General features: G+C 38.0%; 2 protein-coding genes across 2 annotated transcripts in view; both read right to left on the minus strand.

The window, feature by feature from the left end:
• Positions 1 to 526: 526 nt before the first annotated feature.
• Positions 527 to 14047, minus strand: part of LOC114692230 (ATP-binding cassette sub-family A member 3-like) — a 126249-nt gene continuing 112728 nt past the window's right edge. The window contains exons 23-30 of the mRNA XM_037211015.1: positions 11256 to 11443; positions 10177 to 10284; positions 9759 to 9953; positions 5447 to 5634; positions 4876 to 5046; positions 4302 to 4492; positions 1579 to 1652; positions 527 to 1083 (exon numbers count right to left, since the gene is read on the minus strand). Of these exons, the coding sequence (XP_037066910.1) occupies positions 946 to 1083; positions 1579 to 1652; positions 4302 to 4492; positions 4876 to 5046; positions 5447 to 5634; positions 9759 to 9953; positions 10177 to 10284; positions 11256 to 11443 (1253 nt within the window). The 3' untranslated portion in view covers positions 527 to 945. The remainder of the gene's footprint in view (positions 1084 to 1578; positions 1653 to 4301; positions 4493 to 4875; positions 5047 to 5446; positions 5635 to 9758; positions 9954 to 10176; positions 10285 to 11255; positions 11444 to 14047) is intronic.
• On the minus strand, positions 8500 to 8853 carry LOC114692175 (elongin-C-like). Its single transcript, XM_037211014.1, has one exon. The coding sequence runs from the start codon at positions 8836 to 8838 to the stop codon at positions 8500 to 8502; it is 339 nt and encodes a 112-aa protein (XP_037066909.1). The 5' UTR covers positions 8839 to 8853.

A 14047-nucleotide genomic window follows, 5' to 3' on the forward strand; every position in this document is an offset into this window, starting at 1 on the left:
ACTTTTATTATTATTATTATTATTATTATTATTATTATTATGTTATTATTATGTTATTATTATCAATTGTACATCAGTGTTTATTGCAGCATTTTTTTTTTTTTTTTACAATTGCTAAGTATCCAAACCAATGCAGGTATCCAACAACAGAGAGAGACAGGAAAATGTGGTAAACATATACAATGGCATGTTTTTCAGTCACCAAGAAAAATGAAGTTATGTCATTTGCAAGAAAATAGACACAAATGGAGATAATCACATTAAGCAAATTAAGCCAGTCTCAGAGAAACAAATATGTTCTCTCATTTTGGGGTTCTAGATGTTATATAGCCACATGAAACCATGTATGTATATATAAAAGTGAAATTGTCCACAGGAACAAAGGGGAAACAGGGATGGGTAGAGACGAGCAAAGAGAGGGTGAAGTGGAGTATGCTCAACATAAAATGCATACCTTTATGAAAATTAAAAACTAGATTAAGTTAAAATTTAAAAATAATAGTTTTAAACAAGATAACAGGTCGCTTTCTACTGGTCAGTGTACTTTTTTATAACCACCCTACTCCATCCTCTGAATTCATAAAAGTAGAAAATATCAATCCTGGTTTACAGACAGGAAAACTGAGGTGGAGAGAGAATAAGGAGGGACCCAATATAAAGAAACTGGTCGGCATCAGAGCTGAGAATTCGGCTCTATCTGAAGCGAGTTTCAGAGCTGTGCTGGGAAGGTAGAAAAAGAGTATGGGGCTAACTTTGAAGTTCAGAAGTAGGGTAAAAGAAGCATTCACAGCTCAGATAACCAGTCATTCACTTGAACTTCCAAAGACTGCAAACTGTCTTCCCCAGAGTTTTTATTTGTATAATGTGTACGGAAAAGACTTCTATGTGTCCAGTGGCTGAGAGTCTGAGAAAAGAGAGTCACCAGTTTATTGTAATCTCATAGCATTAGAAAATTATTTCTGAAAAACCTCTCATTTTGCCAGTGTTAGCAAAGGTCAGAAAGATTTGTTCCAGGGTTACTTGTTTGACAGAATAGTCTTCCAAATTGAACAGCAATTTGGCTTCCTCCATAATTTCAAATACCTTGAACAAACAAACAAACAAACAAACAAACAAACAAACAAAAGGCAAAGTTACCACCTACTATCTCTAGGTAACCCTTTCCCCATTCGACCTTCCCCAGCCAGGACACACAGCAAAAGGGAAAGATGACTGAACATAAGAAACATCTATCCTGCACCCCGCGCCCCATTCTGCATACACACGCTTTTAGACAGAATCTCTACATGTAGCCCAGGCTGGACTCAAATTGGAGATTCTCTTGCCTCAGCCTCCAGAGTACTGGGATTGTAGGCCTGCCCATCCATGCATACCTAATCATCCCCATTCTCTTGCTGAACGTGACATAATATAATCTGGGGGTCAGAAGATTCAATCAGTTAAATTCAGGTGGCCTTGGAAAAGTAACTTAAAGTTTCTAATTCTCTGTCAGTTGGACTCTCATCCACATGCTCAAGTCCCAGTGTTTTCTATTTGCCCTCTACTAATAGGTTAGACTGGCATGAATTTGAAAACTACCTTTCCCCAACAGACTTCCTTGCTTGGAATATAGTAGCCAATAATCCCTTGAAATTCCTGGTTTTTGATGTTACCTAAGAAGAGAAAGATTTTTGACAAGTTAGTAATGGAAAGGATAATAGTGTTTCTTTTTAATAAAAATAAAAGATACAGCATTGTTTTATAGTGTTGACTAGCCTGGAACATGCTATATTGCCCAGGATGGCCTGGAAATTAATATGTAGCTCAGGTTGATCTTGAATTTATGGCAATCCAACTGCCTCTGCCTCTCAAGTTCCAGGATTACAGGTGTGCATCACCACACCTGGCTTTGGATCCTACTATTTGATAGTTCTGAAGAACTCTTATGTAATTTCTATTTCAATTGTCCACACAATGGAAGAGAGAATATGTGCAGTTAGTACAAAAGATGATATAATCCTCAAGATTAATTCCATCATTAACAAGGAATGACATTAATTATCTCAGCAGATTTACTTCTCCGTAAAATACTGCCTTATTACCTAGAGTTTGAAAAATTGCAGGAGGTTGGCTAATTACATCTGGAAAAATTGGTAGCTCACATGATCAGTTGCAAAACCTGAGATATATATAAATTCTAGTGTTTGGTAGCAATACTGTAGCCACTTCTAATTAGTAGGATGCATTCATGTTTATTATTATATACGGGAATCACCACCAGTGGAATTAACTGGGATAAAGACAAGCTAAAATAAATGTCAATAAGAATGGAGCTTGTCTTGTAATGACTCCATACAGAGAATTAAGAGTAGTTTTAAAGTTTTTAAGTATTTTAGTGTGAAATATATTAAGCACACATAAATCAGGGAGGACCACTACTATGAAGACTTTATTATTTTTGGAGGAAGTATGTCATTGAGCACAGGCTTTGAGAGTTCATAGCCTCACTCTCCTTCCATTTTGCCTTCCTTGCTTTGTGTTTGCAGTTGATGATGTAATCAATTAGCGTCCTGCTCTGACTGCTGCCATGCATTATGCACCCAGTCATTATGGATCTTAACCCTCTGAACTGCAAGCCAAAATGACTTTCCTCTAGAAGTTGCCTTACTTATAGTATTTTATCACAGTGGCAGAAAGTAACTAACATATATAGCTTGGTGACTCACAGTAGAGTTAAATGTAACCGACACTCAACACTCTAGATGTCATCTGTGTTGCAAGCAGACTCATTTTCTCTTCCTTTGAGGCAACCACTTTCCCTGGTTTCTATGGTTAAGCATCTCTTAACTGTTCTTTACTGTATTATTGTTCAAGAATGGACTCCTAAATATAATTGCTTTGTTTTGAATCCTCTGTGCTTCATGTGGTGGCACACATACACTACATATTCTTTTTATCTGTATCTTTTCACTCAAATATGTTGTCATCCGTAGCCATATAGTATTACTTTTCTTTACTCCAAATTTCTAGTGTGTAGTTATTTCTACTATTGTGGGTATACAGAAGGATATCTAGACTTGCAGACTGTTCCCACCACACAATGGACTTGTATCAATAGGTGACTGCAGAAATAACAGAATGTGATTATTAACCTAGTTCATAAAAGGCAATGTGTTCTTCATCTCAGTGTTATTTTATGTGAGGGAAGCTGGCTACCACAGTGTGATGACAAGATTTCCATGTAGCAGGAAACCCAACAGCCATGTCTCTTTCTTAGTATATCCTCCAGGCCCAATGAGACATCAAATGATTTAACACTGAAAGGCCCTAACCCTTCAGGCTTACACCCCCAAGCCCCAGGAAATGAGAAACTAAAAATCTAGTTCCAAGGGCAAGCTGATTCAATTATTATTCAACCACCCCTGTCACAATGTAACAATGTAAAGAGATCTCTGTTAAGAGATGCGCTCAACTGTGACTGGGATAATTGCAAGTGTTCCAGGAAGGACTACTGTGACCTTTGTGTAAACTCCACTCCTGCCCTGATACCCCCCTTGAGGTTTTGGGAAGAATGTACATGCGGACGTGACTGTACCCACTCTGTGATCAGATCATGATCTTGTGAAATGAAATTGTATGGGAATTGTAATCTTATGGCTTTTGTGGGTTTTTCCTTTAAAAGTACCCATGTGATTACAATTGGTGCGACTCTTGCTCTTTGGAGCTGAGTTAGCCCGGAGCTGAGTTAGCCCGTCTGTACAGTCGCTTCTTCAATAAACCTCGTGCTGTTGCATCAACTGGACCAGAGTCTGGGTTCTTGGGGCGCCCACTTGAGACCCTAAGCTTTGGGGTTTAACAACACCATGAGAGACCCTGGACCAGAAACACTCAGCTATGCCATGGAAATTATGAGATAATAGGTTTTACTATTGTTTTAGAATATTAATTGTTTTTTTAAAAGATTTATTTATTTATTATGTATACAGTGTCTTCCTATATGTTTGCTGCAGGGCAGAAGAGGGCACCAGATCTCATTACAGATGGTTGTGAGTCACCATATGGTTGCTGGGAATTGAACTCAGGACCTCTGGAAGAGCAGTCAGTGCTCTTAACCACGGAGCTATTTCTCCAGCCCTGGGTAATCTGTTATATAACAATAAATATATATTCCAGTTTGGAACCATTACATATAATTTTTATTTGAACATAAGGGTTCAATAAATATGAATAATTCAATGAAAACTATAATTGAAAACATGTAGCAGAACTGTGAACATGACTTAATATAATAGTCATGAATCCATCCATCATACCTATATTACCTGGGAAAGTTGTTTGAACGAACTTTTTGAACTCTGCTATTTTATCTTCATCCTTAGCAATATTGATCTTTACTGTTAGGGTGTATACATGACCAAACCTCTTTCTGACATGCTGGGGGCTGCCGAGGCAGGTGAACCTCCCTTTCAGCATGATGGCCAGCCTAGAGCAGAGTGCCTCACATTCTTCCATTCTAGGAGGAAAAAGAAGACATGTCTGAGGACACTCTTCCAGAGAATAAATTCAAATAGCTAGGGTTGGAAGACTTAGAACTAGAAGCCTTGGCATTACAGATGGTCACCACTAAGATCGTATTTGGGAAGAGGGGGACATTTGGAAATTTAAAGCAGTCCCTATGTAAATCCTCATTAAGTTACCTAGCTAGTATTTTCTCTCAGTTCTTGATTCCATCAGTCAACTGAGCTCTCATTTAGCAAGTTCATCCCCAGTTACTTCTCTGAGGTTCTACCTATTCTTATGTAAGTTTACTGACTCAGAGTCCTGGCTGAAATGAATTCCATCCTACATCCATTGCAGCTCCTTCTGGTTTCTAACCGAGCCTCCAATGGCTCTTACCTGTGAGAAGTTATGATGATAGCTTTACCAGTCTTACAGATCCATGTAACTGTGTCCCACAGCAGATGCTGAGCTACTGGGTCCATGCCAGTGGACGGCTCATCCAGGAAGACAACCGAAGACTTTCCCATTAGGGCAACAGCGGTACTTAGCCTGCGTTTGCTTCCACCACTCCGTAACATGAGGAAGAAAGAGTAATATATGTCAATAATTAATAGGAGTATCTGTACATTCAGAATTCTGTGGTAGGACTCAAAACTGATGATTCATGCGTGCTCGCGCATGCGTGTGTGTGTGTGTGTGTGTGTGTGTGTGTGTGTGTGTGTGTGTGTCTCCATGGAGATATAGGGGCTCTTATTTTTAATGCCAAGATTGTTCAAACATGCAAAAGGCTAACACCATCCAAGTGGGACATGCTGTTTCCTGATGTCTGAGCCTTGGCAGAGTACTATGTTATTTCACAGTCACTACCTCCATGTGCCAGAGAGGTAGCAATGGGCTTTGTGGGCATTCATTTGAAACAGCAGAGGCACAGGATAGGTCACTTAATAGCAACGACACGATGTCTCACCTGTATGTGTAGATAAACTGGTCAGCAAAGTGTTCCAGGTGCACTGAATGCAGAAAGGTTTCCACATACTTGTTAATATCTTCCTCTGGGACCCCCCACAGCCTCGAGTACATGATTAGCAGTTCCCGGCCTGTCATGTGGTTCAGCACAGATTCAGACTGAGGACAGTAACCAATTCTTGACCTAATCTGAATCAAGAGGGTAATTATGAGCAGTCAATTCATGTCAGCTATTCTGTGGAGCATAAATCTCATAGGGATGAGGTACAAGACATGAAGCTATTTAACTCACACTACTGATAACTCTGATACCTCTACAACTCCCACTAAGAATGGTTTGTTCTTTTACCTTCATCTCCTTTACAGATGGAGTTCAATGAAGTAAAATAAAGCATCAATATCACTAGCTAGAATTTTCAATATATAGGTACATATATATGCATATTACTACTATGTGCCTTGAGTGTTTGAAAGTAAGCTTTGTTAATATTCTAATTGAAGTATTTTGTTTATAGCAATGATCAGGTAACTTTTGTCAGATCAGCTCTCTCACAGACAGGAATTATATGTTGCCTATCAATATACTTATACAAAGTACATAGGAGAATATATTTTTTTAAATTTATTTTTATTTTATTTGCATTGGTGTTTTGCTGCATGTATGACTGTGTGAGGATGTCAGATCTTGAGTTACAGACAGACAGTTGTGAGCTGCCATGTATGTGGGTGCTGGGACTTGAACCCAGGTCCTCTGGAAGAGTAGTCAGTGCTCTTAACCACTGAGCCATCTCTCCAGCCCCAGGAGAATATATTTTTATGTATTTAGCCAAGTTAATGCTCAAAGAATTAAAGCAACATATCACTTCATGACTAATGTAGAGTAAAATTTACAGTGTGAATTCAGCCATTTCAGATGCTTGTCAAAATACTTAAAATTCTTTGAAGGGAATATAATGGAATTAAAACTCTCCCAATGCATTATTAATAATATCCAGAATATAATCTAAAATTAATTGGCAAAAGATGTATGCAAATGACCCACACTTCAGTGAACACAGTAGAAACAGGCACTCAAATAGCCACAATATTGGAATAATCAGATACAAATGGGAAAAAAACTCTTACAACTATGCTTAAATGAGGATAATGAAAAAAGGCTGTAATTTAGATGAGTAAGAAAACATCATAGAAAACAAAACAACAACAAGGAAACAAATGAAAGTTTCTGAGCTAAACCTTTTGGTTGAGGGTTGGAGAGGTGAAATAGTTGGCAACATGCTTTCCATTCAAGCCTGAGGACTAAAGTTCAGACCCTTAGTCCTCACATAAAAAGCTGGGTATGCCAGTTGGTGGGCAGGTAAATCCTGAAGGCTTGCTGGCCAGGAAACCTAGCCAACTGGTGAGCTCCAGCTTCAGTAAGACACTCTGTCTCAAAAATTAAGGTGGAGAAATGACTGAAGAAGATACCTGACATCGACCTCTGGCCTTTCCAAACACAACTGTGTGCATGTGTACCCATACACATGTACATTCATATGAACATGTATACACAAATAAAATAATTATGTCAGGAATAAAAACTTGATAAAATAGAACTAACATGAGGTTGGATGTAATTTGAAGATGAAACAATATAAACTAATCAGCATGTGTATGTGTACACTCAAATAGAAAATATGTAGGAAAATGAAGAGAGACACAGGACTTCTGGGGTGCCAGATCAAAGGGATGAGCATATGTAGAAACAGATCTAGGAAGGGACCAGAAAGAACAGGAAAATGTGTATTTTTTTGAGTGTCTCTGAACTGAAGAATTGTAAGAAATTAATAAAGAAAGTGTTAACAATTAAGAAATGTATAAAAGATACAAATAAACTAGTATCTTTTAAATATTTCCTAAAGTTATATAGTTCCACTCATAATAAAGGAAAAGAAAAAACTGCTCAAGTAGTATTTTTAAAAATGGATCACACTAAAAACAAAAAAGAAAAGATGAGTCAAATATTCTGTTGTGGTAAATGCAGGGGAACAGACACAGTCACACACTGCCAATGTGCAAATTCATATGCAAGGAAAGCGATTGGCAAGGCTGAGAAGATGGTGTATGATACACAACCATATTCCAGAAAAAATGAAAACAGACCCTTGTAGATGACTGCATAGGAAGGATGTTTGTAGAATGATAAAGTGGTTACTGTTTTTTGCACTCAGGAAAGAATGAAGCGAAGTTAGGTCTAAGAATGTCTGAGCCTTGCTAACTGTACACCACTTACACTGTTTTCATTTATGCCTTAAGTAATGAATACCTTCTTTGTTCAGTTTTTGTTGCTATATATTTTTAGACTCCCTGCCCTGCCTTGAGGTAAGTATGCTCTAGTTGCTAAGTTACAGCTCTGTCTTGGTTATCTACTGACACCCCAGGTGTAATTCTTCACTTTCCCTTGGTTGCACATGTGGCTTTCTTCAAACCCGTATATACATTTTATCTCTCAAACCTGGCTTGTCTATGTGTCACACCACTGTACTAGGCTTCAGAGAACTCCACTGGACACTTTTTTTGCAATTAAATAATATTGCAGTTTATAAAAAAACACATAAAAAATTTCAACTCTTATTCTGATTCATGATTTTTCATGTAATTATTTGCATAACTCTAGTAATGCTCAGTGGCTGTAAGATCAGAACTGGTTCTTAAAAAAACACTAAAAACATAAAAATACTTAAAATACTTAGCCCCTGTAGAATATGTTCATTTATGCTTACATTCCAGGATTTGCTATATTACTTATAATTTTAAAGGACACATCCAAAGGAGAAAGTAAACCACCTACAAACTGGCATTATTTGTTTATTTCTTGGCTTGTGAACATCCTTAATTTGTTGATGTAGTAAACAAATTTCAACTCTGCTATACAAATGATAGAAGGAATCTGCTCAGCAATTAACTTTAAAGTTCAGTTTCATACAGGCAACATGCTAAATGTGGAAAAATGACTAACTGAACTACAGGTATTAAATGCTGAAAAAAGGAACAGTTTATTATAATTTATTCTATTTAACAATCTAGGAAGTTGGCAGCCATAAGCAGCTCCAGTGCAATTTCAGGTGCATTTGGGAATTCAGGAATCTTGGTGGAACTGTTAGTGTAGCAGACCTTGTAGGTAAAATACATGCATACTTTTGACAGCACGTGCAAAGGTATCTCTCTGAAACTGACCTCATTGGTTTCATTCTCAGCAAACTGCCCTGGTCCACTCAACATGGCCTTTATTGTTCCTGATGTTAACACATGTTCTCTTTTTACAATAAATTCATGCCCATCAGAAGATATTAATTTGACATACATGGCGTCAGGGCCTTCACAGCCACCATAGGCTTTCCCCTCTCCATCCATTATGTTCCTATGAAATTCTACTTGATCCCACAGGAACTTTAGTAGCTTCCTGGCAAGGCAAAGACACAGTCTGCAAATAACTTGTGTCTGTAGGAAGTGCATTGTTGTTCTCCTCCACTGGACACCTTATGGGTTGAAAGTGCCCAAGATCACCAGTCAATTACTTTCTTGAAAGTTTATTTCTTATTTGGCTTGAGAGAGAAAATTTTATCCAGGTTTTCCCTCTGACTCTCCAATTTTCATGGTTCTGTCTCCAGTTCCTTTATTCTGTATTTCAGTGTTGATAATCCACCAAATCAAGTTCATATTCTTTCTGTTGTACACATTTCTGATAGACGGTCTTATCTACTTTCACAGATTAAGTTTCCTCTGCACTTTGATAAACCCCAAATTCATATCACTTCCCTATCATGGGTTCATACTGTTCATTGTATGCTCCCATTTAGATGCATCATAGATGCCTCAAGATCCAAATGCCCTCCAAACACACTCTCTCAAGATATTTACTCTCTTGGTGACTGGAGCCTTCACCTTCAGAAGTTTAACATAGAAATCTGGGTGCCATCCTCACTTCGTTCTTTAAAGCTTACATCCCAACAGAGCTGAATCCGTTCAATCCTTTCTGTTTCTCACAATCATTTTTTTTTAGTTAGTTGTACTTCCAACCCTATGTCAGAGCAAGTTAGGTGTGAGAGCTGTTCACCTTCAGTTCTGTCTATTTGCAGATACTTATTCTTTGTTTCATGGGAAAGAATATGTTCCTTTCCTCAAACTCAGTATGGCCATGGAGTCTTTCAATTCTAATAAGTGAGGTTTTATGTATCAGGGTCCTTAGCGTCCCTGTCCCCCACCAGGTTCCTCAACAATTTGCCCGTCTATCTCCTTCAAGACATTAAGTCATTGGCTAAGAAGAGAAATACCTTTCTTGGATTTCCAGCGACACTGTTGCCATCAATCAACGCAACTCCAGAGGTGATAGTTTCTTCTCCAGTCAGCATTTTGAATGTAGTAGTTTTTCCAGCTCCATTTAATCCAAGCAGTCCAAAGCACTCTGATCTCCTGACTGCAAGGGAGATATTTCTCACAGCCTTGACAACAGGACACTTAAAATAAATCTGAGAAAGTTAAAAAAAAAAAAAAAACACAACTCACAATGTCTGAAACACTGGTCATGAACCACAGCTATTACCTCAGACTCCTAAAGCTAACAAACTGACAATCTCATAAGAGCACTTCCCTTCCAGCCCTCTGCAGAACTGCAGTGAACAAGGACTGCACTGGTCAATTCCAGGCAGGGATGCTTAAACTCCAAGGCAGCTAGCCAGGGAGTGACATTACCTTTGTAACTTCTTTAAGGACCAGTGGGGTTTTCTGTGACCTGAGCATCAGTGTGAGGACTTTCCTTCTTTCTCTCCTTATGTCCTCATCCTCGTCTTCTTTGATTCCCTGGTTAGATATTTTCAAGACCAGGAGTACACATGAGGGCATTCTATAGAGAACTGGTTTAAATCAACAGTTTTAAGAAAGCTAACCTGCAGGTATAATCTCAAAGATATGAAGAAATACTTAAGCAGTTTCTAAGACCCTTTCTCCCTGTTTCCTAAACTCTCACATGCAAAAACATACTTCTGGTCGGGACCATTTTAGAAGAGTATGGCAGCCGAGGAGAGTCAAAGACACAATTCTCTGAAACTACTGTTATGAACATTTCATAAGAGCCAGGGGCAGTGGATAACTACAAGGAAGCAGTTATTTCTGGACACAGTAGGGCAGGTGCACACAGGAACTAACAACAGTTGTGACAACATTCACAAGGCCGGAATAAACTTAATCCAGACAAAATCCCAGCATGGAGTGGGGGTGGGTGGGAACAAAATCCCAACCTAGCTGAGTAGCTTAAGGTAACTGATAGCTTCGAGGAGAGAGAATTCATTTTCTTTAAGGGTGTGATCCCAGGTAGGTTGTCCACGTTCTAATGGAAGGCTATACATCCAAGAATATTTGGGCAGCATAAATTTGACCCAGTAATCTTAAGAAATAAAATGAGGTCACAAAGTTGGGTGTGTATGGAATGAGGGCTGGATCTGGGAGGAGCTGGAGCAGGGGAGGGGATATCCTCAAAATACAATGTATAAAATTCTCAAAGAAAAAGAGTTTCTACATTTAGAGTGAATAGTATATTCTTACTAGCATAAGGACAATTATTTCAGTTGTAGCTAACACATGAAAAATGACTTATTTCCTAGAGGAGTAAACCCAAGCTAAGATACACCTCAAACAAGCCACCGATCTATTTTGGTGTAATCAAATTACACTTTCTTTAAAAAGTAATGGAAATGAGAAAATGTAAATTCCTGTTTTCTGACTGAATGTTGTGCTTTCATTAAATTATATTTAAAGCCTAGTTAGTTACTTACTTGCCTGCCTTTTCTGAATTTGTTGTAGAAATAAAAAATAATGTTACGAAAGACAAAGTTCCTTAGGTTCCAGGAAATAGTCTCCAGATATAAAAGCAAGAGGAGAAAAACTAAACCCATGGCAGCCAGTGTGATCAGAAACTTCCCAATCCCACGCTCTTCAAAGCCATACACATTGTTCTGAGTATCTGAGGACACAAGAGAGACAGTCACCTTACTTTAAAAACCAGCACGGCATTGAAAACAGTGCCAACAGTAAGACATACAGGAAAGAAAAGATCTTTTCTCTTTGTTTTTTTGTTTTTTTTTTTTTTTTGAGACACTCATGTAACTGAGGCTGGCCTTCAACCTGCTGTGTGGTTGAGGATGGTCTGAAATTCTTGACCTTCTTTCTATCCCAAGTCCTAGATTCATAGGTATGGACCTGCTCAAATGAGTTTTAAGTTAGATTTAATAAGTAAAAGATATAGCAAATAAGTAACTGTCTTGCTATTTTACTTGACCTTCTTGATGTGCTTATTTATAGTTGTTGATCTTTTATTTTCCCTCTAGCTTTTTTGTTCTCTATTTTGGCACTGAGCATTGACCCAGGCAGGGACTCAGACATATAGCTAGTGCTCTACCACTAAGCTGCACCTGGGTGGCAGTCCTCCTCCCCCTCTCCAAGAGTAAAGATTAAACAAACAAACAAACAAATAACTACAGACTCTTCTCTTTTCTCCCCTGAAAACTGAAATGACCACACATACAAGTTTTAACTTGTGGACTCTCTTATTCTCTGAATCTCTCCACCCCACCCCTACTCCCAGGATCTTTTGTAGTCTAGGCTAGCCAGGAAATGATAATGCAGTCAAAGATGGCCCTTTCTTAATGCTTTTAAGCACTGGTTTGTATTTCTCAATGTGGAACCTTTGGCTAAATTTATTCCCAATTATGCTAATTTTGATGTTAATATAAATGAAATTGTTTTATCTACTTTCAGAGTGTTTATTGCTAGTACACAGAACTATTTAGATTGCTTTTGTGTGTGTTGCTCTTATATTCTGAAACTTTGTTAAATTTGTCCATTAGGTCAGTTTGAATATCTCAACTGAATTTTCTATCTATCAAATCATGCCAGGTTGGGTGTTCTACATGTACTTGCTAGGTCCAGTTGGTTTAGGGTGTTATTCATATCTTCTGTTTTCTTTCTGGATAGCTTTTCTCATTGAGTATGAAGTGCTAATGCTAGGCATAATGGTGCACATCTTTAATCCCACACTTAGGAGGCAGAGGCTGGTGGATCTCTGTGAGTTCAAGGCCAGCCTGGTCTACAGAGTGAGTTCCAGGACAGCCAGAACTACAAAGTGAGACCTTGTCTCAAAAACAAAACAAAATCCAAAATAAACAAACAAAAAAAATGTATGGAGCGCTTAAAGTCTTCAGCTATTAGTATATAACTATCTTCCCTTTAGTTCTACATTTTGCTTAATATATTTTTGTGCTTTTTGAATTTTAATATATTCTTGATGATGTGACACCTTTATCTGGATAAAAATTTGCTTTTACACCTCATAAAATTTTGACCTAAGATCTACTTTGTTTTATATTAGTATAGTCAGTGAAGTTGTTTCAGCTTTTATTTACAAAGAATTCTTTCTTTTTCCATTTTTATTTTTAACCTATTTATATCTTTGTATCTAAGGCTCTTAAAGACAGAATATACTTGAATCATTTAAAAATAAATTCTGAAAATGTATGCCTTTTATTAGAGAATTCAATTCATTTATGTGCAAAGTACTGATAGGGACTTGTGTCTGTCATTTTTTCATTTGCCTTCTATGTCATATCCTTTTGGTTCTTCAGTTCTTCCATTTCTGCCTCATTTTCTATTGTTTTGTTGTTGTAGAACAGTTTGGTTCATTTATTATTTCTGTGTATGTTACTTTCTTAATGATCCCCATGAGGATTGCAACCAATATTTTGTTTGTTAGATTTTATTCAAAAATGATTTTCTTTTTTTAAGAAAGGGAGAGAGAGAGAGAGAGAGAGAGAGAGAGAGAGAGAGAGAGAGAGAGAGAATGAATGTGTGTGTGTACAGTTAACTGCAGAGACTAGAAGTGTGGGATTTATGTGAAGCTGAATAGAGAAAAAGGCAGCTGTGAGTTGTCCAATGTGGTTGCTTGGAATCACTGGGTCCTCTAGAGGAGTAGTGTGGACTCTTAACCACTGAGCATCCCTCAGGGCCCAGGCTGCAATTAACACAAACGTATGCGAAAAAGATTAGTTTGAATTAATATCAATTTATCTTCAGTAGTAAGTACACGCAGTTATCATAGTTTTATAAATCTCCCATCATGGCTGGGCATGGTAGGTCATGCCTGCAATCCCAACATTAGGGAGGTGGAAACAGGAGGATTAGAAGTTTGGGGTCATTCTTGTCTACACAGAGAGTTCATTGCCAGCCTGTGCTACATGATAATCTGCTGCAAAGAACCCAAAACAAAACAAAACAAACAAAAGCCTTAAAGCAGACCAAAACCAAAACTATCCCTAATGGTACTGTTTTCATGAATTATAGCTCTAGATACTGTGTAGCCATTAATATAGATTTTAATTATTGTTATAGTACTAGTTCTCTAAAACACTTTTGGGGGTGGGAAACAAGCAGATTTAATCCAAAATGCAACAACACTTCGATGGTTTCGTGTGTGTGTGTGTGTGTGTGTGTGTGTGTGTGTGTGTGTGTGTGTGAGAGAGAGAGAGAGAGAGAGAGAGAGAGAGGGTCTTTTCACATAGCCCTGGTTGTCTTG

Source organism: Peromyscus leucopus, chromosome 1 (assembly GCF_004664715.2).
Source record: "Peromyscus leucopus breed LL Stock chromosome 1, UCI_PerLeu_2.1, whole genome shotgun sequence".
Classification (NCBI taxonomy): Eukaryota; Metazoa; Chordata; class Mammalia; order Rodentia; family Cricetidae; genus Peromyscus; species Peromyscus leucopus.

What these genes read in the sequence shown, in the direction of transcription:
- LOC114692175 (XM_037211014.1), bottom strand. Translation starts at nt 8,838, where the DNA reads ATGGATGGAGAGGGGAAAGCCTATGGTGGCTGTGAAGGCCCTGACGCC.